Source organism: Corythoichthys intestinalis, chromosome 15 (genome assembly GCF_030265065.1).
Source record: "Corythoichthys intestinalis isolate RoL2023-P3 chromosome 15, ASM3026506v1, whole genome shotgun sequence".
NCBI lineage: Eukaryota > Metazoa > Chordata > Actinopteri > Syngnathiformes > Syngnathidae > Corythoichthys > Corythoichthys intestinalis.
Genome location: NC_080409.1, coordinates 37,413,090 through 37,437,737, shown reverse-complemented (window position 1 = coordinate 37,437,737; position 24,648 = coordinate 37,413,090). Strand labels below are relative to the sequence as shown.

Here is a 24,648-nt window from a genome sequence, read left to right as displayed (position 1 = left end):
TTTGGTCATATAGATAAACCACACTGGACTATAATCCGCAGCTGCCCTCGCTGCATTATGGGATATTTACACCAAAAGATATTAACCGATAACACTTTATTTGACAGCGACATCATAGGACTGTTATAAGACCAAATGAACCACCATGAAGCTATGAACCAATTGGCTGCAAAGCTTCATTGCTTCATTTGGCCATTACTGCTCCCTTGGGGGAGACAGTCAACCTTTGCTGCCACTTGCTGTCAACACTGTTGTCGTCCAACATGCCTCCTAGCATGCATTGCAGCGCCACAGATGTAAATAACAATCAAAATTCATGTTCTGCGCAAATTATTTCTTCAATTACTGTTCCAGTTGTTTCATTAGTTGGTAGTTATGGCATTTGGTAACATTTCATTTGCCAGTGGTGCCATAAAAACCCTCATGACAATCCCATGAGCGTTAATGAATGCTCATGACAGTTGTCATTTTGTGTCATCTGGCAAATTATCTCACTTTTGAATGGATGTAAACGATCCAACCTGGACATAAATGGAGTTAGTGACATAATTTGCCGGATGACACTTAATGACATCAGTCATAAGCATTCATTAATGCCTATGATAGTGTCATGCCATAATTATTACGGTCTTATGGCAGTGTTATGACGCCATTGTCAAATAAAGTGTTGCTTGTTAACCCAAATAAATGAAGAAATAAGCCACACTGGACTAGATACCGCAGGATTAAAAAAAAAAAAAAAGTAAAAAGTAGTGTCTTATAGTCCGAAAAGTACGGTAGTTAAAATTCTGAATCATTTATAAAATTATCAAAAAAACCATGCAACTGTAAATTACAGTAAATTAATGTTAAAATTGTTAATAAATAAATCAATAATTCAGAATTAAGAAATTAAAACAAAAATCCATTAATCAATCATGACCTTAAATGATTTGACTGATAGAAATACTTAAAAAAATATATTAATGCACAATTTAATTGTCTTTAACTCATTCTCTGCCATAGAATTACACTTATTTAATCTTGGCACAAACAAAAACCATGACGATATAGTTTTCACTCAATTATAATTACCTCAACTTACGCAACTGGATCTCTCAGTCCCGATTTAAACAATAGTTTTACGAGTCGCAATAAGTCTGAGTGGTTTTATTTCAGTACAATTACTATAAAAAAAGAATCAAACAAAGCCCCAAAAATTATTCAAAAATGGTGACACGGGAGCCTAAAACAAGCCTCCATGGATAGACTAAACATGAACATGGGCAGGAAGGTGCTTGTGTTGAGCATAAAACAAAGAGTTTGCGTTTGAGAAAACAATGATACAGGAAAAAAATTAGTATGGACTTCCTTCTGGTGTGTAAGTGGAGCGGGTCAGTCAGGACATACTATAACCTCATTAGAGTCAACATGAGAAAACATGTAGCTAAATCTACCTAATCTAATAAAATGCTACTTTGCCAACATTACGAGTCAGACCTCTGTAGAGGGGAGGGAAAAAAAGAATCTACTGTAGCTGTGGAACAAAAAATCGAATGGTCAAGCAACGATGCAATAAAATTGGTTGAAACGCACAAATCATCTTTTACATGTCGGTTTGTTAAAAACAATAGTTTTCATTCAAATATCTGAAATATTTCTCAAAATTGTCAAAAACGTCAAGATTGCCCTTTCATTTTTACAACTTTAGTTGAGATGGAACCGACTGTGTTCAATTTGTATTAAATTGATCAAAGGCCCTCAAGTGGGAATGAACTGTGGTAGACTTTAGAAAAAAAAATGACAACAAAAAAATGACATCTGTCATAACCATTCAGTAATATCCATGATAGTGTCATGTAAGCCTGTCGCAATACGCAATAATTCCATTTATCGCACGATAAATAAAAGTGAAGGCGGTAATTTTTCCGCTGCGATTTGCGATGCGTGCGTGCGGCAGACGTGCTGTTAAAAGTTCGGATTCCTTGTTACCAACTGCGCAAAATGCATCTGCGTTCCTGGTCCGGCAAAAAATAGCGCCGGAGCCAATCGTTCCCATTATATCCTATTGTTCAAAGTATACCGGCCGCGTCAGTGCTCTGGATTGACTGCGGACCATCTCCGGCATGCTGGTGTTGTTGACGTGTGGGCGCTCCCGTCAGGGGTGACACTTCACGCGGGGCGGCTATTGTTCGGCACAACACCGGATATTTACAACGAAGTCTGCCAAAACATGGTTACAGACTTGGCTGCTACGAACAACCACGCTTTGACAACGGACATGGTGAACATTTGAGTGACAAATTAAGAGCGCTGTGCTTCAAACTCGTCCTGTTTATGAAAGTCGATTGTCATATGCTGGTGTTGTGCAGTAATGAGCAGACATGACTTCTGTGGCGTTTGCTAACATTTTTAATGCGCGCACACACTAGATATCATGAAATAGCAAACTAGATGTGCTACGTCCCAGGCCACTGGCTACGTGAGCCCAGAGTGATTATTGGACACGTAGTCCATGTACTACATCGATGAATTATAACTGCCATGACTGAATGGAAGTTAAGAAGGCCAAATCAATCCATACCAGTGACTATAGATAATGCTGTAAATATTGTTAATTCAGTACGTGACACAGATGGATTCGGAAATAGGATATCTTGCTCATAATAATAATAATAATAATAATATTAACAATAATACATTTTATTCTTCAGATCAGTAAAAAGTAAGCACATAAATATTATTGCACTGAAATGCGTGCTTATATGACGGCAATTTAATTTTTGCTCGTTAGCAAAAAAACAAACAAACAAACAAAAAAAACAGAAACAAAAAACACAATTGTTATCTTCTTTTCAGAGCATTAAATGTATTGAATCGAATCGAATATTGTGTCCCCCGTACCGAAAATCGTACCGAACCGTGACTTAACTGTATCGTTGCATCCGTATGGAACACCATAGCAGAAGCTATAAGGGGAAAAGTTTTCATTTGCCTAAATGCTTGAGTTATTAAGTGCCATTGTATTTATTTTACTTGAAAAACACATTTAATTTATTCTGTGTTTCTGTGCGGTATTAATATTGTTGTCTTTCACTTAAGAGGCATGGTCTATTTTTGTTGTTGTTGTGATTTCTTATCGTGTTTAAATGGGTGTACTTGATCTATTAATATATACTGTATTCTCACTGTGTTATTGTAAATTGGTTTAAAAAAAATTGGGGAGGGGCGCTATAATATCGCATATCGCAATAATTTATGAGATAAATTATCGCACACTAAAATTTGCTATCGCGACAGGCCTAGTGTCATGTCATAATTATGACTGTCTTATGACAGTCTTATGACGCCGCCTTCAAATAAAGTGTTACCAAATACCATAACAAGCAATGCATAGTAGGAGTCATGTGTTGCCTATTAACCTAAATAAATCAACAAATAAGCCGCAATGGACTACAGCCGCAGGATTCAAAATGAAGGAAAAAAGTAGCGGCTTATAATCCGAAAATTACGGTAGTTGTCAGTCGGCAAATCATCACAAATGTTATGAAAATATTTTATAAAGGTTAAAAAGTTCTAGTGTTGCTTTAAGCTAGAGGACCACTCTTCTCACAAACAAGTTAACAGCTGCAAGGGAGAAAAAAAAGTTCTCTCTGCGAGTGGTTTCCCCAAACGCAACAGCTGCCCCCACTGAACCAAAATGTAAAACGTCAGCCGTGTCCTACATATGTGTGTGAGAGAGAAAGGGAGAGATTTCTGGAGTTAAAGAGGCAGAAGTATGTGGACCTCTACTTGAACAATGTGCTCGTCTGTCACACTTGTAGGTCAAATTAACATGGTGGTGCAGGGGAGGGAAGACTGACTGTAGGATGATCCATTTAGACTGTGAAAGGCTTCCAGCAAATGATCGCTGCCAACCCTCCCAGTCCAAATGGATTGGACATCTATTGCCGTCAATGGCGGTTAGTGAGCTAAATACAGCAGTTATAGTCATTACTCGCTTTTAAATTCTTCAACTGGAATTCCACACAAATGATCCGAGTGGCCTACATATTTCCCTTCATTGCTGTGTGTGTGTGGCTGTGAGATGGATTCTTCCTGTAAACAGAGCAACTATTCTTCCGCTGACACACAGACCTACAAACTGTGAGAATCAAATCCAAGGAGGAGGGTGCAGAGCAGACAAAAAAAGGAAAACAGCATTGTACGCTTTGAGCCAACTCTCCAACAGGGATGACGTATTTCCAGCCTGTCCAAAGTCATAATCTTTAGCATTTTGTAGCACGCGGCTGTTAACTGGGGTCAATGAACAATACTTGTGCAGCGGGGAGCAATTTATAATGCAGGATTGGGAGTGTCAGAATTAAACAAATACACAATTAAATAATTGATGGGAGATGATGGGTCAAAAAGGTCAAAAATATCGCAATGCTTTCAAATTGGCTGCAGAGTCGGAGGTCTGCTCTCTCAGTGTACTCCTGCAGCTTCTAATATATAATAGGGATGTCCCGATCGCATTTTTTGCAACCGCGTTTTAGTCACCTGATTTTGAAAATCTGCTGATACAAAGTCCTGATTCAATACCGATATTTTGTTGTTGTTGTTGTTTTGGAACCAGGAATGTTTCGTCAACGATGACCACAGCGATAATAATTCGTCAACGAGTTTTTGCGTGACGATGAAGGGACCATAATTCACTAAAAATGTGTCTTGGGAGACTAGAACATAACACGAATGCCAGTTTTCGTCTGACGAGACGAGAATGAGACAAAAATGCGTCATAGTTTCTCTCATATGTTCACAATGTGTGACATTTTATGTGTAGTTAGCCTGAATATACTGTAGCAGTGTCTGGTTGTGTCACTCATGTGATGTGTTGTGCCCTCCCAACTCACCCACTGGTGTCTCTCTCCAGTCTCCCCATTGCTTGTTTTGAGACACACACAGTAAGACGTCTTCTTATCTTTTCAAGAGAGAATATGCAATGTTTCTTTAGTCTTTAAAGGTCTGTGCTGAGTTGACACACTAAATGTAACTCATAGCATGAGCATTGCATTCATGTTTGATTTAACAATAGGCTATTGCTAACAGCGAGCGTCCTTTTCTCTCGAACTCTCGAACAGCTTTTTGATCATACGTGGCATCCAGGAGGGTATAATTAATTGAAAATAATATACCGTTTTCTTGCTGAGTGTGTATTATCACGTGATTTGTAGATGCTACAATATGTGCCCGTCTATCAATGATCATTCGAAATAGTTTTTTAAATTCATTTTTGGAGTGAAACTTTTGAATTTTGAAAACGAACATACTGAGTAAACGTTGACTAAAACTAGACGAAAACACATTTTGAAAAAATGACTAAAATATGACAAAGGGTTGCCAAAAACAACAGTTTCTAACGAAAGTTCCAAACATTAAAGTACTGTACTGTTTACTTTTTTAGCCCTTTAAAACATACAAAAATCTGTTTGTTTTTTTTTAAATTAAAAACCCGATCCTTTTCACCCAATTCTCATCCTCTGAAAAATGGCACGATCAACCCTATTTCCAGTGTTGTTAATCTTACTTTAAAAAAGTAATTAATTACAGTTACAAATTACTTCTTCCAAATAGTAATTGAATTAGTAACTCAGTTACCTGAATGTCAGAGTAATTAGTTACTTGAAAAAGTAACTGGTGTTACCTTTCATGTTTTTTTTCCAAAGTTGTTAAAATTTGTCCCGCTATTGCATTAGTTCCCTTCTGTCTACTTTCGACATGTGAAAAGATTTAAAACTGTTGTATCATTTAAAGATAGAATCAAGTCAAGATTTTGCCGATTTAGGAGTATTTTAGATAAAAAAAAGTTACTTAGGTTTGCTAGGAAGGTTCTCTACAACAGAGCCTTCCTTAGAAGTCTACTGCTTTAAGATGGCGGCTGTTTACTAACGCCGGCAAGTCTATCATTTCGCATCTAGGTCTTTATACATGTGATATCTAGCATCGTACCGTAGCATCATGTGGGCGTAGTTTGTAGGCTATCGGCTACAGTCAGGTATTATTGGAGCCACCTAGCATCGTGTTTGCAACGGCATCACAACTTCCTTCCCTCCTACCCACTCCGTTCTCTCGTCTCCGTGAGTCCGTGTCTCTGACTTTTCTCACATCATTCAACCAACGTAGTAACGCGTAGCAACGCACGACTTTACATCATCAGTAACGGTAACAGCGTTGCCAATATGAGAAAAGTAATTAATTAGATTACTCACTACTGAAAAAAATAACGCCATTATTAACAACACTGCCTATTTCCCATCAAGTGATCGGATCAGAGACACCCCCTGTATATAGTATATATAGGTATATACTATATTTTGAATGATCACTGTCAGACCATCCCAATTCAAATGAATTGGAGCAGTATCGCCGTCAATGGCAGTAAATGACAAACTTTCTGGTTGATATCTTTATGGTGTTACTTCAATGCTTCCATGTAATGTTCTTTTCTCATGATGTCATGTATTTTGTCAAGTATACCAGCGAAACCACACAAGTGGGGATGGTGTTCTCATTATAGCCAAAATTTCCCTTTTAGCTTCATCAAGGATCCCGCTCCTTTCCAGCTTCTGCTTCCTCGGCAAAAAACCTCCAAGACGCACGAGAGATACGACTTCTTTTTTCCCCGCTGACCACATCTGCGCCCTTAAGTACCGCTTAACGTGCCAGATTGGGCCGGTGACGCCCACGCGGTTCGGCGCTGGGAGGCCGCGCCGGGCTATCCCAAGGGGTCGCCGGGCGTGGTGGGATACGCTAGCACGGACTGGAAAAGCACCAGTTCAAATCCAGTTTGTCTCACTTAAGAACCGCAACCCCCCAGCTCCCATTTTCTCGGTCTCGTGGGGCCTACAAAGCTTTCAGAGTTGACTCTTCCTCATTCTTGGGACTATTTTGAGATGAAGAGAAAAAGAATGATCAACAAAAAAAAAAAAAAAGGTTGCTTGTTGTGAAATGAGTTGAGTTTGCTGCAAACATCTTGCACTCGTATTTCAACTTGTAAACATGTAATTCGAGTCACCCTTAGGTCAAAATATCACTGGAATCTTTGACATTTGTAATTTTACTCTTTTGTTATACCGTAATTTCCCGAATATAAGGCGCACCTGTGTATAATGCGCACCCCAAATTTACTTGTAAAATCTAGGGGAAATTATTGTACCCGTGTACAACTCGCACCCTAATTTTAGCACCAATAAATAGAAAAATACAAGAAGACAGAGCTCGTGTACAGATACAGAAATGTCATTTTACTGACTGGTGAAACACAGCACAAGCATAGCATATTGGTAGTTCAAAACATTAGATTGACAATATTCATGGTAATAATATGATTTGACAACTTCTCCAACTCACCAGAATCTAGGAGAAAACAAAACAGATGTGACTTTTCTTTTAAAGTCTGCTGTATAACTTGCTTGTTTCATCATGATGAATAAATGTTTCCTCCATGGATTGTTACGGTAAAATGAAAGTGAGAACGTAAGTCGGAAATCCGAGAGAGCTCATCGCTGTCGACACGACAGTAACAATAGGAACTATTGTTATTTGGGTTTGAGTTTCCCGAGGGACATATATAGTTGACAGACACAGGAAGTCTGTGTTGTTACGTTTGCTATGGTCCGAGTTGCCGAGCTGCAAGAAACGTTGACTCGAATGAGTTCAAGATACTAAATTCTGTGCTTTATGAAGACTGAAAAAAGCAGAATTTAACACAGACGAAATCATTCGGCCGATCAGAGTGAAATATTACCGAAACAAAATGGTGACGTCACGTACCGTAATGGTCGGCAACGGATCGCAGCATACGTTTCTTCAACACAACATGGCCGTGTCAATTAAAAAAAAAAAATCGGTTTTTATATATATATAATATATATATATGTATTTCTGTCTCCATCCATGTACCCGTTTATAATGCGCACCATGATTTTACAAGTTGATTTTGCGGGAAAAAAGTGCGCGTTATATTCGGGAAATTACGGTAGTTTCTTTTTCTACGTGCTGTTTTTCTTAGTTTTGATTGTTTTGTTTTTCCTAAAAATTATCTAACCCTTCCCCTAATATGTCTTAATATTTGTAATGTTTTCCCAAATATTTTTGTATTTATTTCAAGACAATTAGAAGATGGACAACAACCAAAGGTGCATATTAAGATGAGAGGAAAGAATAGGAAAATAACAGTATAAATAATCATATTTTCACATTTACTGTATTTTTCAATATTTGTGTAATTTTCCCCAAATAGTTTTGCCATAAGGGGAAAAAAATATTTCGTTTGTATTTTTTTGTTGTCCAGTAGTTTCCGATTTTTAATCTAGTGTTTTTGTATTGTTTCTGCCAAATAAAAAAAAAATAGTGGCTATTTTGTTTTTAATTTATAATTTTTAAGACTATTTTTCTCTAATATTTTGCGTAAACCTATTGCTTTTTATTTTTCCAATTTTTTTTCAAATGTGGTATTGTTTTGTAAAACAAGGCCTATCATTTATTTTCGATATTTTATTTTCCTTACCCTTGTTCGACCTACAACGTCCTCTTTGTTGGACTCCCAACTTTTATTTGCGTCATCTAGAAAAACAGCTTTTAGGAAGACTGACTCTTTGGCAGAGCGACGCATTCCTGCCGTTGACCCACAGTGTCCTTTTCGCCCACCATGGGTCGATGTCCAAAAGTGTGTTGACCGTTTTTGTTTTTAGTTTTTTCCATCAAGTTCAAAGTCGGCTCTCATGAGAAACAGCCACTTTCGCTGACAGCCCCAACCCAAAACAATACACTAGCCAATTACGGCACTGTTGTCGGGAGGGATGCTGGGTTTACCTCCTCCTGTGACGCATAGTGCGGGTCCTCGGGCTGCACCGACCAGTAGCAGTAATCGAAGTGGAACTCCAGGAGCTTCTCTCTGGAATCCACGGCGTGGTCGGCGCGTGGGTCCAACTAGGGCGCACAAGTCACAAAAAAAAGATAGTAAGGCTTTTGTTTGTGTTGGAAAAATGTGAGCAAGCTGTTTCCATTCATTAGCGCTGCATGGAGCTCCATCTGCACGAGTGCACGACACACCTTTCTGCTTACTGCCAGGGAATAATCAGGAGCAATGGAAAGACAGTGTTGCATATCAATTGCTTAATGCAACAAACATAATATGCAGTCAAAGAAGCAACTCATGTGTTTTGCTTTTTCTTTTGTTCTATATATGCAGTAATACATTAATTACAGTAATAGCAGGTCAAACAATTCACCTACTTCAGCCAGTAGGTAAAAATCTGAAATACATTTAATTTCCTCATTAAAAGAGGAGCAAATAACATCACTGAAAGCATTTTTCATGAGAAACAACATTTTTGCGAGTGTGACGAGAAGTCCAATTAGCAGGCGGTGAGAAGAGCCATCGTCCAATCAGCAGCAGTACATATTTTCTAAGGTTACTCCCATGGAACCGGTTTTCCCTAATTGATATGTGCAATATCATGTATTTTCCGCTCTATAAGGTGCATCGGAGTATAAGGTGAACCCTCAATGAATGGCTTATTTTAAAGATGTTTTCATATATAGGGCGCACTGCATTATAAGGTGTAGTAGCAGTAATAACTGTTAACGTTGCGTTATGCCTCCACTAGATGGAGCTGCGCTAAAGGGAATGTCATGCCATGATTTACGAATATTGCTCATATGCACAGCACCTTGGATTGCAGGGCGCACAGGCGGTTTTTGAGAAAATTGAAAGCTTTTAGTCTTTGCTTATAGTGCGGAAAATACGGTATTCGTAGCGGAAATATGGACATGGCTTGCCAGGTTACAAACTGGCAGTATATTGTATGTTTGCAATATGAGATTGAAGAGGTGATTCCATTTTAGAGAAATCAAATTAAAGGTTACAGAGGTCCAACAAACAATTATTCGGTAAATAGGCTACTCCTTAATCAAGTTACTTCATACTTAAAGGGAGTGCCCACTCTACCAAAAAGGACAATGCTTAGAATTTGGCTGCTTACACGGAGGTCTGCTTTCTTTGAGTGCTCCTCTAGTTTTGAAATGTTCAGATTTGCCCCCCCCTTTTTTTTGGTAATATCTTGCATCATATCTTTCTAACAATTATGTATTTTTTTGTCTAACATTTTTATATTTTTTTCTCTTACTTTTTTTTTTTCTTTGTAATATTCCTTTATTGTTGACTGTGTATTTTTTCCAAACAGTATGTGTTCTTTTTTAATAATAGTGTATTTTGTTCCCTAATATTTCACAACATTGTCTATTATTTGCACTGGCGGTAGGGGGTAATATTTGTATTTCTTTTTTTTTGTTTTTTGTTTTTCCTTTTTCTTTAATTTTTACATTTTTTTCCTCAATATTTATGGACAATATTTTATATCTGCACTCAGTTTTTTGTCTGTCCTGCTTAATATTTTTCCCCCTTCTAATACTGATAACTCCTTGTATTATTTCCTAATATTTGGGCTTTGCTTTGACTAAATTAATTTCTTTTTGGTCCAATATTTGTGTAATTCCACCTTGTGCCATTGCTTAGCAGTGATACTAAATACTTGCCAAATATAATGCCAATTATAGTCATGAAGCATGTATATGTAGACTAATCCAAACAAAGCGACCGGAAGTACCCCATCCGCCATTGCTGGGGTGTGCCGCTTGCATACAAAAGCAGCAGATGCTAGAGTTGCCAACCGTCCACTGAAATACAGGAAAGTCCCATATTCAGAATTTAACAAAACTACACGTCCCGCATTAAGCTTACAAGGGACACGGTTTGTCCTGTATTGTCATTAACATCGAAAATACTGTTTTATTTGTAGAACGAACGAAAACTGGTACGGTGCTTTACAAGAATATTTAGAGGAACACATTCCCCCACCTCTCGTTTTCTGACCAATGAGCTGACACAACAATAACAATCCTGCTCATCTCATTGGTCGAGGTACTGAGGATTGTCATTATGATACCGGAAGGAAACATAGAATGTGGTAAATAACAACATGTCATTTTGAACATGTTCAAAATGATGATAATTTTTTTTCTTGTTGTTCTCTGTGTACTTTATTTTCACTATTTGTATAGTATTTGTGTTCTGTCAACTTCGTTTGCATTTTCACAATATATTTGGAAAGATCATTTGTGAAACTTCTTGCTAATGGGACTTTGAACACACATCCGTTTATGTTTGCACTTTTTAAAAAGTATTAAAAATAAATTGCCAATAATTATTGTTTTTCAATGTGCTCATCTCACTCAAAAATGCACCTAATTCAGATTTGAGTAAAATTATTATATTACAATTATTGTATGAATAAAACAAATAATAATTTTTCACATACAAAAAAATAAATAAATCAAAAGGTGAGGGTTATCAGGCCAGCCGGCTCTACCAATGAGGTGTCCCTTATTTTTATTTTTCAGGGAGTTGACAATCTTTGCAGAAGCTAACATTCCTGATTACATTGACTGACGCTGGGCAGCCAGTGAGGTGTGTTAACACCCTAGTAATGGCGGCCACCACTAGAGAGCGACGTCCACAAATCTCTACTCGTATTAGTCGATTTGACATTGTCGTTAATTACAATATTTAACTAATTGGCTGCCATTGTCGGCGATAGACGTCCAATGCATTTGAGCTGGGAGGATCTGGCAGCGGTTCCTAGTAAAAATGGATTGGACGTCTATCACCGTCAATGACTAAAAACATCCCTGAAGTATTCATTTGAGCAATATGTTGATAATCGTGATCATTATCCCATCATGGTACAGTAATGTGTCGTTTCATCTCTGCTCTCAAGTTGTCCCACTTTCCACAAGTAATGGTTCCCATGAGAGGCGGAGGAGGAGCCGAAGGAGGCCTGGTGTGGTTTATCTTAGCCCCATCACATTGTAACACTTCTCCTCCTCCACCAACTGACCACAGGACTTCCCCTTAAATGTAAACAAAGACCTCAGCGTACATTGCGTATGAACGTAATGAACCAGGACCAATGGGACAGCCGGACGCAGTGGGTCGGTGTCACGTTACGAGACGACGTTGACGACGCAGTAATTAATCCCACATGCGAGAGTGAGTGAAAACGAGCCAATGGCTAAGAAAAAGCCTGGAGTTTCTTATCTATTATGTTTGAAGTCTGACAAACTTTTGGCAGGAAAGTGGAAGGTTTACATGGGTCCTTTTGATTGACATGGTCAGAGAGATACTTCTAATTACTGGCCTGTTTGGAAATGGTTTGAAAATTTCAAAGGAACAGTAAAACTTGTTAGCGAAAAAGATTTGTGCACATATGCTAAGATTTCATCCCAGTGGGAATTCAAAGCATCATCTATGTGTTCTTTTTTTCGTCTAAAATATTGGTCATTTTTATATAATGTTGTATATTATACAGTATATAATTAACATTAGTAGTTTTTAAGTCTTTTTTCCTTTAAAGTCTAAATTTTTAGAAATACATTCTAGAATTTCCCAATTCTTTTTATAAACATTTTGTTTCCTTCCTAAAATTTCTTTGTGACACTACTTTTTTTTTTAATATATTTTTTTGTATTTTAAAATGGTATTTCTATTAATGTTCAAATGTATTTTTATCTTAATATTTAGTTTGTACAGTGCCTTGCAAAAGTATTCGGCCCCCTTGAACCTTGCAACCTTTCGCCACATTTCAGGCTTCAAACATAAAGATATAAAATTTTAATTTTTTGTCAAGAATCAACAACAAGTGGGACACAATCATGAAGTGGAACAAAATTTATTGTATAATTTAAACTTTTTTAAGAAATAAAAAACTGAAAAGTGGGGCGTGCAATATTATTCGGCCCCCTTGCGTTAATACTTTGTAGCGCCACCTTTTGCTCCAATTACAGCTGCAAGTCGCTTGGGGTATGTTTCTATCAGTTTTGCACATCGAGAGACTGACATTCTTGCCCATTCTTCCTTGCAAAACAGCTCGAGCTCAGTGAGGTTAGATGGAGAGTGTTTGTGAACAGCAGTCTTCAGCTCTTTCCACAGATTCTCGATTGGATTCAGGTCTGGACTTTGACTAGGCCATTCTCACACCTGGATACGTTTATTTTTGAACCATTCCATTGTAGATTTGGCTTTATGTTTTGGATCATTGTCCTGTTGGAAGATAAATCTCCGTCCCAGTCTCGGGTCTTGTGCAGATACCAACAGGTTTTCTTCCAGAATGTTCCTGTATTTGGCTGCATCCATCTTCCAGTCAATTTTAACCATCTTCCCTGTCCCTGCTGAAGAAAAGCAGGCCCAAACCATGATGCTCCCACCACCATGTTTGACAGTGGGGATGGTGTGTTCAGGGTGATGAGCTGTGTTGCTTTTACGCCAAACGTATCGTTTTGCATTGTGGCCAAAAAGTTAAATTTTGGTTTCATCTGACCAGAGCACCTTCTTCCACATGTTTGGTGTGTCTCCCAGGTGGCTTGTGGCAAACTTTAAACGAGACTTTTTATGGATATCTTTGAGAAATGGCTTTCTTCTTGCCACTCTTCCATAAAGGCCAGATTTGTGCAGTGTACGACTGATTGTTGTCCTATGGACAGACTCTCCAACCTCAGCTGTAGATCTCTGCAGTTCATCCAGAGTGATCATGGGCCTCTTGGCTGCATCTCTGATCGGTTTTCTCCTTGTTTGAGAAGAAAGTTTGGAAGGACGGCCGGGTCTTGGTAGATTTGCAGTGGTCTGATGCTCCTTCCATTTCAATATGATGGCTTGCACAGTGCTCCTTGAGATGTTTAAAGCTTGGGAAATCTTTTTGTATCCAAATCCGTCTTTAAACTTCTCCACAACAGTATCTCGGACCTGCCCGGTGTGTTCCTTGGTTTTCATAATGCTCTCTGCACTTTAAACAGAACCCTGAGACTATCACAGAGCAGGTGCATTTATACGGAGACTTGATTACACACAGGTGGATTCTATTTATCATCATCAGTCATTTAGGACAACATTGGATCATTCAGAGATCCTCACTGAACTTCTGGAGTGAGTTTGCTGCACTGAAAGTGAAGGGGCCGAATAATATTGCATGCCCCACTTTTCAGTTTTTTATTTGTTAAAAAAGTTTAAATTATCCAATACAATAAATTTTGTTCCACTTAACGATTGTGTCCCACTTGTTGTTGATTCTTGACAAAAAAATTTAATTTCATATCTTTATGTTTGAAGCCTGAAATGTGGCGAAAGGTTGCAAGATTCAAGGGGGCCGGATACTTTTGCAAGGCACTGTACATACAGTAGTTTAGCAAAATTTGCGTAAAAGTCAGCTACATTTTTAAGTAGTATTTTGCGAGGTATTTTTGTATTTTCTTCTAATATGTTTTTTCTGAATTTTTGTGTATTTCTTTGGCGGTTGAAAAATATTTAATCCAATATTTTTCCTTCTTTCTGCTAATACTGCTTTTAGTTTTTAAAATATTTTACGGAATGTTTTTGTAGATTCTTATTGGGTACTTTTTCTCAATTTTAGTTTTTTGGGTTTTTTTTTTTTTGTTTTAGCTCAACAGCGCAGATAAAGTGCATCTTTTAACATATGTTTTTTCTAACAAATCATTCAGTTTTTCAAAAATATTGTACTCTAATATTTTCTTGTTTGTGTAATTTCCATTTCTTATTTTACCGAACCATAAAATAAGGGGAATGGGTACCGACCTTGACATTTTGGATCCTCACAAACTTGTCATCCACATGGACTGCCAACCTTCCCCCATCTGCACGTTCCCTGTGTGGGGGTGACAATTACATTTAAATTTAAGCCAAAATCCAGCAATAAGATATTTAGATACAATTAACAAAGACTTTTGTCACGCATACTGTATATAGTAATTGGCGCATGCTTGACGTTTGTAATTGAATTTTGTGCTGCGAGAGCTCCTGATGAGATTCAAAGGAAAACATGATATGGCATGAGAATGAGGTGACTGGGTTTCATCCAGGCTAGCATGTGTTTGGATAATCAGAACCAGTGCAAAAAGTGAAAAAAAGAAAGAAAACAAGGTCAGCTCACCACATATGATGCAACATGAGCACAACCCAAAGCCATCCAGTAAAGTCAGCTCAAAGTGTGATAGGTTCACACTAGTGTGTGACTGGGTTGCTGTTGAGGAATGGAAGGCTGTCTCAGAGCAATGTGGGGACTGTTGGGTCTAATATTTTGGTTAGTATTATTTTTTTCTTGGATCATATTTTAAGAGATTTTCTTTTCCCTGAATTTTATTTTGTGCATTTTTGTCAATGTTTGCATATGGCAGAAAACACAGACAAGACTGAAAAAGCCGTTTCTGCTCTTGCACTCCTCTTTAAAAGAAACTGGTGTATTTTAGGCCAAAACAACTCTTATGTTTGATAGAACAATATGTCTATATGCTGCCATAGCAGAATTATGGCGCGTTAAGACCCCAAACTATTTTCAATTTGCCCATTTTACCCTGGAAACTCCCGTTTACAGATGTCGCGCAACCGTTTTTGTTTCAACCCAGCCATGAAAACAAGGTAAATAATTCTATTATTCAAAATGTCATTTTTAGCTAAGAATCATTAATTGATGTCTCAAAAAAAAAAAAGACTTTAAAAAATTATTCACTGGTATAACTTAAGCCAAAACAACTGTTGTGTTTGATAGAACAATATGTATCTATGCTGCCACAGCAGATTCATGGCGCGTTAAAACCCCAAACTATTTTTAATTTGCCCGTTTTACCCTGGAAACCCCTGTTTAGACGTCGCGCAACCGTTTTTGTTTCAATCCAGCCATGAAAACAAGTAATATTTATCATTCAAAATGTCATTTTTAGCTTAGAATCATTAATTGATGTCAAATATTTTGTTAAAAAAAAAAAAAAAAAAACTTTAAAAAATTTTCACTCGCATATTTTAAACTTTTAAACAAATGACGTCACAATAAAAAAATGGCGTCTGTAAAAAAAAAAAACATCACGGATATCTACCCCATAACTATCGCTAAACTGCATTTTTTTGTTATTGTCGCATTTTCCCCGATATGTTAGATGATAAATAATCGATCCAAACGAAGAAAAATTGAAAAAAAAAAAACATTTAGAAGGGTAAATATATGAAAATCTCGACCACTCCTTGATGTCTGCGAGTTCTGCATCGCAACCTTTGTTATATTAGCATGTTTCACCCATAAAATCCCCAAAAAATCCAGCTGTGGCCATTCACAGCTGTGTCTTGCCACTCAGTGATACATGCGACATGGAGTTTTTGGATCGAAACAAGGTAAGTGTGCGATAATATCTCATTAAAGTCATGGCGTCTGTAACTCTGCTCTCGCGTGCTCTCACCTCAGATAGGGTTTTGATGTTTAAAAAACATTTTTTTTCCTAAAAATGCCCTCCTGTCCAAAACTTTTCTTCCCCCAGAAAATTGAGATTTTAAGCTTTCCAATGATGTATCACACATGCATATCGGACAATTTTGAAATTTGGCCAAATTGGGGGTCTCAGAGCGGAACTTCAAGTCACCTGAGTGTTTTCCGCCATATATATGTGTGAATATGTCTTTTTAATCACGTTTTACATATACAGTGGTACCTCTACATACGACATTAATTCGTTCCAGCACCTTGTTTGTAAGTCGAAATGGTCGTATGTCGAGCAGGATTTTCCCATAAGAATACATTATAATTCCATTAATTTGTTCCACAGCCCGAAAAACTTACACTAATTCCTTAATACTGCTGTTACTATTGCAAATAGCAACTACAAAGTGCAAAACAAATACATTATGAATAAAAATTGAAATAATCATAATAGCAATAATAATAATAATAACTGTAATAATGTAAATCGGGTTCTAATGTGGTGGTTGTATTTTGCGTGGTGTACCTGAACGCACCGCGGGGTCTGACGGCAGAGTGAGAGAGAGCGCAGTTGAGATATTCTAGGGCTGCAGCTATTGATTATTTTAGTACATGATTAATCGATGAACTAGTTAGTTCGACTAATCTGATAAGGAACATAAAAAAATAAAATACCTGAGCTGAGCCTCAAACTGTATAAAAAAATAAATGAATGAGGATCTAAGTACAACAAAAGAACAATTGGCTAACTTACATAGCAAAGGTCCACTAGCTTAAATGCTATAAAACGTACGTTTTTTTTTCCCCAATGCTCTTAACAAATGGTTCAAACACATATTCCCACAAAAAGCGACCAAATATACCTATAAACTAAATTACAATTGAATGCGTTAAAAAATTACCTCAAACTTAATTTATGTTGGTCTTGACAGGAAGCAGCTGGATTCAGCCATGTGAAATGAGTTATATCATATTCACTGTTGCCACAAGAGGGCAGTGTATCCACCCAAGTCAATATAACTAAATGCAAAAACTTTCAAAACACACCATTACAACGCCAATTTCATTAAACGAATACTCGAAGCAGCAAAATTTAATTTGGATCTTTTTTCTAATCGAATTACTCTAGTTAACCGATTACTCATTGCAGCACTAGATATTACTTTCTCTTTTAACGTCCTGTTGTTGCTGGCAGTTAGCGTGTTGTGTTGCACAAGTTCTGAAATACTGTCAATTATTAAAAACCTGACAAACCTGGTGATCTCTTTGGTGATGGTACTACAATAATTATTGTCACCTTAACTTATAAAGACTGGGGAACGAAGGTCGTCGGAGTAATGTCAAGCAGTTCAAGGATGCGCACCCCACACTCATATTTTTCTATCATTCCATCTTCATTTCACTGGTAATGCCTCAGTTTTCTTTTTTCACCACCTGCTTTAACATTCTTGGAACCCATGTTGATTTCTCTCAAGAAAATCCACCGTACGTGCGTCTTGCGAGAAAACCATGAAATTGCGACGCTGTCATAAATCATCGTATTTTGAATATTTCGTCGGATGTAGAAACAAATGGTGAGTCAAATTTTACGCTGGAAGTCGGAAAAAAGATTTGTGTCAAAGCGATTGTATGTCGAAGTATCTCTGTACTAAATATTTTATTATAATTTGGATTTTACTTATTACTATGACCATTTTATAATATATTTTAGGCATAATATGTTTTTTTGTTTTGTTTTGGGGAATATGTGACGATTTGTAGAGAAATATTGTGATTATATTTTGCCCATTTTTTGTTTATTTTCATCTAGTATTTTCGATTGAATTTTCCAACATTTTTTGCAAGCATACTTTCCATTGTATTTTCAGATGTATTTAAAATTTATTTGATTTAAAAAAAAAAAAAAAAATTTTTTTTAAAACGTATACAGAGGAAGGTTTCTGAGATACTTCCGCATTTCTGCTCGCGACTTCCATTTTACATTTTCTCCATCCAAAACAACAGTGGAGCTGGAGTGACATTAGTGACACTCAGCAAAATCCCTCAAAAAAGGCAATTTGGAAATACCACATCGATCTGCCACCATCACTAGATGGGAGGACAACATGTTCATGAAGACAGATGTGGAACCATGCCTGTGCCAACACAAAGACTGGGTGTTTACAGTGCCCTCCATTAGAGATGTCCCGATCCGATATTTGGATCTATCATTTCTCATCTTATTTGATGTCAAATAATTATTTCTTTATGTGGGATTTTTTTCCCCACTGAATAAATGCACTTGTATTGAAGGTTGGATTTTTCTCTATTTTTTTCCATTTAGGTCCCATATTATTTAGAAAAAAAAAAAATATTAGAAGCTAAAAAACACATAATTATTATAAATCCAATAATTATGGAGGGCACTGTATGTTGCCATGCTGCCGCTGGTGTTATGGAAGGTATGTTCTTCCTATCCCTGCATTTTCATGTGTCTGGTGCTCAAGAAATAATAAAGCTTTTCTTGCGCATGAAATGACTTGTTGTCTTTGATATTGTTACTACGATGATAATTGTAATTATGATGATGTTTAATATTATTTACTACAACTACTGTGGCTTCAACACATGCCATCTGCCTGTTGCTAATCAGTACGTGTAGGATGGCACAATTATGTTTTTTGTTCATTTTTTTTTTACAGGTGGAAAACACTATTAGGCTAGGGAAGACAAACTGATGTGCCTCACAACAACACTTACTGTACATCGATGGACATATCGAGAATGCGTGCGTTCTACTTTGATGATGAAGCCACGACTTATACTCTACCTCCGTTAATATTTTTCTGATAATTTTATAAATTGTGATTTATTGACGTGTTCTCAGGGGTTAATTTGTGCCGGAACATCGGCACCTCTTGATTTTGGCCTCCATGTGTTCCGGGACTTATTTGGCGAGATCCTTTACCTCTCGTGTTTAAAACATAATAATAGTAATATAAAAACGTTTTTAAAAATATATAAAATAAAATAATAAGAGCATAAATTCATTTATAGAAAAAAATCCTAAGAATTGTATGTTGTTTATAAAAAAATTTGTTTATAAAAAAAAAAAAAAAAAACTAACGTCATTTGAAAGAGTCGGAGATTTGTTGATGACAAATCACGCCCCTCCCCAACATAAAAAAAAAAAAAAAAAAAAAAAAACTTCGGCCACATCTGGGGAGCAAGCAGCCAGGATCAAACGGTATTTCAACATGCCAAAAAGACAGTTGCATTTACTGTATTTTTTCAAAAAGAAGGAAGATGGTTCAAAATGAGTCAGATAAGCAACAACCGGCAATGAGGGCAGCTGCAGCGATCATGCTATCGGGTAGAGCACCGGGTGCATCAAGAGCAGGGGTGAAAGTGGGCCAGAACAGTCAGGAACGCAGTTCCGGTATAAGATTCAGGGTAGGAACGCAGTTCCGGTATAAGATTCAGGGCCTGAATGCTGTTCCGGTACACGGTGCTTTGATTACAAAAATATGACGGCAACTGTCAAAACGCTATGTAAAAAAAAATGCTAAGCTGCCACAAATGCATATCATCTCCAAGAAGAAAACAATCTACCTACCAACATCAGATTTACATACAAAAGTGATAACAACAAGCATAATAAAGTGCTTGTGTAGCTTAATTTGTTTCCACCGATATTTAATATTTATTTTATTCCACGGACGGCATGGAGGTTTCCCAAACTGCTGCAGTTATCCGAGTCTGACGATGATGAGTCACGTCAATGTGCGAATGCACGCAACAAAGGAAAACGCCTGGACTCATTTATCCGTTCAGTTGGCTGACATGTGATCAGCAGAGATAGTTAGCTCTGATTGGTTCAAATGTGCATGTTTTCTGGAACAGAAAAAAAAAAAAAAAGTTTGTTGAATTGATGCGACAAAAAAGGGCAATGCAACAGAAAATGGATCAAATCTTTAAGAGCGAGGAAAGAGTTGAGGAGGCCTATTTATCATATTTAGTTTTATTTGCTCTGATAGGAAGGATGAAAACATCTTAGCTGTTAATGTGCACTTTGGATTTATATTTGTTCATTTATGTTTGGCTACTTATTCATTATGATTTAAAAAAGTCAATGTTTGTGCGATCTTCAAAATATATTCCATTTCACTCTGCATTAGATAAGTCATTTGTACTTATTTTTCTGAATGTATGTTACTTATCTTTTTATTATTTAAAAAAAAAAAGACAGCAAAAGTTAATGTTTACATTAACTTCAATTTTAATATGCATCCTATGTTCTTAAGAAGTTAAAATTGAGATTTGGCATTTAGTATGTGAGGAAATAAGGAAAAGTAAAAATTAGGAGATAGAGGTTAGGATTATTGCTGTTTTTGTTCTTTTATTTTGCAAATCATTGAAAAAATACAATTTTGAATTTAAATCAGTTTTGTATGTGTTATAGAAATAACTATGCCAAAACATTTTTCTTTGCATTGCAGTAGTTTTAGGAGGTTTAATCCCCCCCCCCCCCCCCCAAAAAAAGGAAAATAAATAGATAAATAAAATTTCTGGCTTCGTGGCGGCCTTCACGTCGGGGAGTTCCGGCAAGAAATTCTAGCCACTTTCACCCCTGATCAGGAGGCTAGCACCGCAGCAGCTAGCCAGGTTCACGGACAGCCAGCCAGGGAGGAGGCTACTACCGTTGCAGCAGGTGGTCAGGTTCAGCGCCACCCGGATTCGGGACCAGCTACAGCGCCAGCAGTCAACCAGGTGGACCACCAACAGCCGAAACAACAGGCCTGTACCCTGGCATTAGCTAGCCCGGTCAAGCCGCCGGAGCGAAAGGTGGGAACTGCGACATCAGCTCGCTCAAAGGAAGATCCAGAAGGAGAGTGCACTTAGCGGAGAAGAAAGTGGGACATCCTCCAGTGACGGGGTTTGGACAGCAGCTCAGTTCAAGGTGAAGCAGACTTACTACCCCTGGCTTTTTATGGGAAATTCGGGTTTGGGTTGCACAATTTGTAAGGCGGTGGGAACTTTGGGGCCAGATATTTGACAAACTTTCCCATAGTTATTTCGCTGCGTAAATCCATTTATAATGATCATAAAAATATATACACTATTTAAACATTAAGAAAACTTGCGTTTTTTTCCTGCCAACTCAAAGAAATTAAAATACATGTCAAATCCACTGTACACCTAAAAGAACAGACACACAAATACAAAAGATATAATTGTTTATTGAATATGCATCTTAGTTTTCTTTAACTGGTAGAATTCGTTTCAAAAGACAGGCTTTAATTTATTATCCTTATGCACAGACATCATCACGCAAAACGCAACCTTTTTCCAAGCAGTGCTCTGTCCAGGTCTGACTAACGCATCGCACATTTCCTCCTCACATATAAAACATAGTACAATTTCAGGGGGGTTTTGGGCTGGAGTGGAGACTACCAATAAACATAACATTTTCGGGGGGGGGGGGTTTCGGGCTCGGGCCTTCGAATAAAACATAAAATTTTGTTTTGTTTTCAGGCTCGGGCCTGCAAATCAAGTTAATTGATCACCCTCGGGCCGGTGGGTCTTTAATACCCGCGTGCCGGGCTGGATTTTTTAGGCCCTATCTTACCTCTACACACAACACAGAGTGTAGTGAGGGTCAGGAGAAAAAAAGGCTGCGTTCAGTGTTACCGAACCGGACCGGTAAATGTGGTTATGTGGGCAATTGCCCGTGCTGTGCAGAGAAAAGCCAAAAATAATTGTAAATTGTTGTCATAACATTTATACCATGGATATTATCTGAAATTGAGGCTTGTAAGTCCCACAGTATGGCAAGTGGGCATTTGCGTGTTGTTTTCGACACCAGTTTTTGCCTGTGTTCCGGAACCTGTGCGTGTCTAGTCATCCCTGCGCTTTTCATATGTACTTTGCGTTCCGGTGCCTTATGATTTACAAATCAAGCACTGCTTGTTCTACACATGCACCAATCATTTTAAATAAAACAAGAAATGGAATCATGTCCAAATGTTTTATTGCAATCAATATTTGCAATAAAAAAGAATGACATACTATTTTTGTTTATATGTACAGTACATTCCTTGTATTATTTCCTTGTAACAACAAAATCCGTGTCAGCCCTTCTGCATTCAGCAAATGTAATATCATTTGTAATTTCACCTCATTTTGCCCACTCAAGTGCCCGGCTTATCAATCTACACCTCACGTCAACACAGGCTGACAGGTTGTTATAATTTTGTCCACGAATGATCAACGAAGTGATAACAAACATACAATCTTTTCAGCAAATCCTTATATTTAAAGCACATCCTTAACTTATTGTCTGCAGCTGGTTTCTATTTAAGGCATATGGTGAAGTAGATCCACATTGGCGCTTTGAAGGTGTACGTGGCTGAGAACATTCCACTTCCAACCATTTACAGTATATAGGCGCTTCCAGGAGTTCACGCGCAGCACAGAATGTCTCTGAGTCTCATCTACATCATGCTGAATCCATTTTTGGATAGTCCGTGGTTTCCTCTGGTTGGATTTTGCAGTTTTAACTTTGTCAACTTACTTCAACCGCACTTCATGTCGTTCTGTCTAAATAGTGTTAAACTTGTATAGCGCTTTTCCACCTTTCAAGGTGCTCAAAGTGCTTTACGATTCATCGCCATCTACCTACCAGTGACGCAGCACCAGGAGCAATTCAATTCTTGCTCAATTCAGTTCAGGATACTTGAGTATCCCACAGATCGAACCGAGAATCGAACCCACAACTGAGCCACGCCATCCCTGTCTAAACCGGAAGTTCCGAACATAGGTGGCGCCGCACATGTTTCGCGAGGGAAACTTGCCTATACGGTTTTGTGACCTTACCAGTCTCTGTTACAAGCTGCTGATGAAACTAAGTATTGGGAAGCAATCACTGAGCTTCAAGCGTCACTACAAGAGTCACAGAAAGGCTCATGTGACTCTGCCATTCAGCTTCTTGACAGATAACAGCAACTTGTCAAAAAGTACTGAAATATTCAACAGTTGAACAAGTACATTCTATGTGAAGAACAGGTTTGAATGTATTCATGAAAAAGAGGACAGTGTGTCTAATTTACATGACAGATGACAACTACTGAGGAGGAAGCATGCGTGAAAGAAACATTGTTTGTAGCTTGAAGGGCCATTGTTACTTTATGGAACCCTTTTTTAATAGGTGACCAACTCTGGTTCTAATATCTCATGAAGTAGTGATATCTTTTGAGCTTTATCAGCCAAGATTCAGAAGTGCATATCAGGACCGAAAAATTCAATATTTTTAATGTCTTAGGTAAATTATAATTAGAAGACTTTGAATTACAAGATGTAAGAGAAGGCTAAATGTTACGAGATGACACTAGTTAAAAAAGAAAATGAGAACTTTACTTTTTTTAACCAAAGAGTTACAAGATGGTAAAACTGACTTTTACGAGCGATGACGTTCTTTACTTAAGTAAAGTAAAAGTTATGTTATTAATTTACAATTTGGATTTTTAATATATAAATCTGTCGTACACCGTAACATCGATTAATCAAATGTACCCAACCTGTCATTTTAACAACTAACAAGAATACGCCTAAACCTATGGAAGATTGAATGATGTGCAATTTGGCTGACATTTAAATAGATAAAATGACAATAAAAGGCTCAAAAAGTTACATTCTAGAGTAAATCTACATTAGAGCACAAGGTTTGGTAACAAATAGCCCCATAAGCAATTGGCTTAATGAAGTTAGCTGACTTTACCTCGCGTTGAGCGGACGAACTCGAACCGCCACTTTGACGTTGGCCATGCCGACAGCAGTGCGTCCCTCCTCGGCTTAAAGAATTCACAAAAGCACCCGGCGATGGACTCAAAAGGGTGTCGCCATGGCAGAACTCCGGACATGTTTTTTCCCAAATAGCCAAGGTTGTTGGACGCCTGTGAGAGCCTTTCTATCCGGCTGCTCGTTGTGCCATTTCGGCCACGGTTCGTGCTGTTGTCGCGCCGCCCACCGAGTGGCTCCACCAGACCGACACTCATAAACAGAGAAGCCCAGCTGCGGAACTTCCTGCTGGGATTCGAAAGTCATGAGTAGGCGGGGCGGGGGCTGGAGCCAAAACTCTCTCAAAACCTACGCTGCAAGTTTTTTTTTTGTTTTTTTTTTTAACGACACAAAAGAAACAAACCTAACCAAACTACACTTTCTAAATAAATTTTTTTAAAAAAAAGATGCAAAACAAGAACCTGATTCCCTAAAAATGAGATGTTTTTACAACGACCACAAAGTAACTTTCCTATCGTTGGTGTGGTTTTACTTT

At 37.8% G+C, this 24,648-nt stretch overlaps 1 protein-coding gene across 4 annotated transcripts in view; it reads right to left on the bottom strand.

The window, feature by feature from the left end:
* The window catches only part of stard9 (StAR-related lipid transfer (START) domain containing 9), a 65,691-nt gene extending 41,309 nt beyond the window's left edge, over positions 1 to 24,382 (bottom strand). For all 4 annotated transcript variants that reach the window (XM_057859517.1, XM_057859518.1, XM_057859520.1 and 1 more), the window contains exons 1-3: positions 24,094 to 24,382; positions 14,669 to 14,738; positions 8,836 to 8,952 (exon numbers count right to left, since the gene is read on the bottom strand). In XM_057859517.1, coding sequence (XP_057715500.1) covers positions 8,836 to 8,952; positions 14,669 to 14,738; positions 24,094 to 24,140 — 234 coding nt within the window. In that variant the 5' untranslated portion in view covers positions 24,141 to 24,382. The remainder of the gene's footprint in view (positions 1 to 8,835; positions 8,953 to 14,668; positions 14,739 to 24,093) is intronic.
* Positions 24,383 to 24,648: the final 266 nt, after the last annotated feature.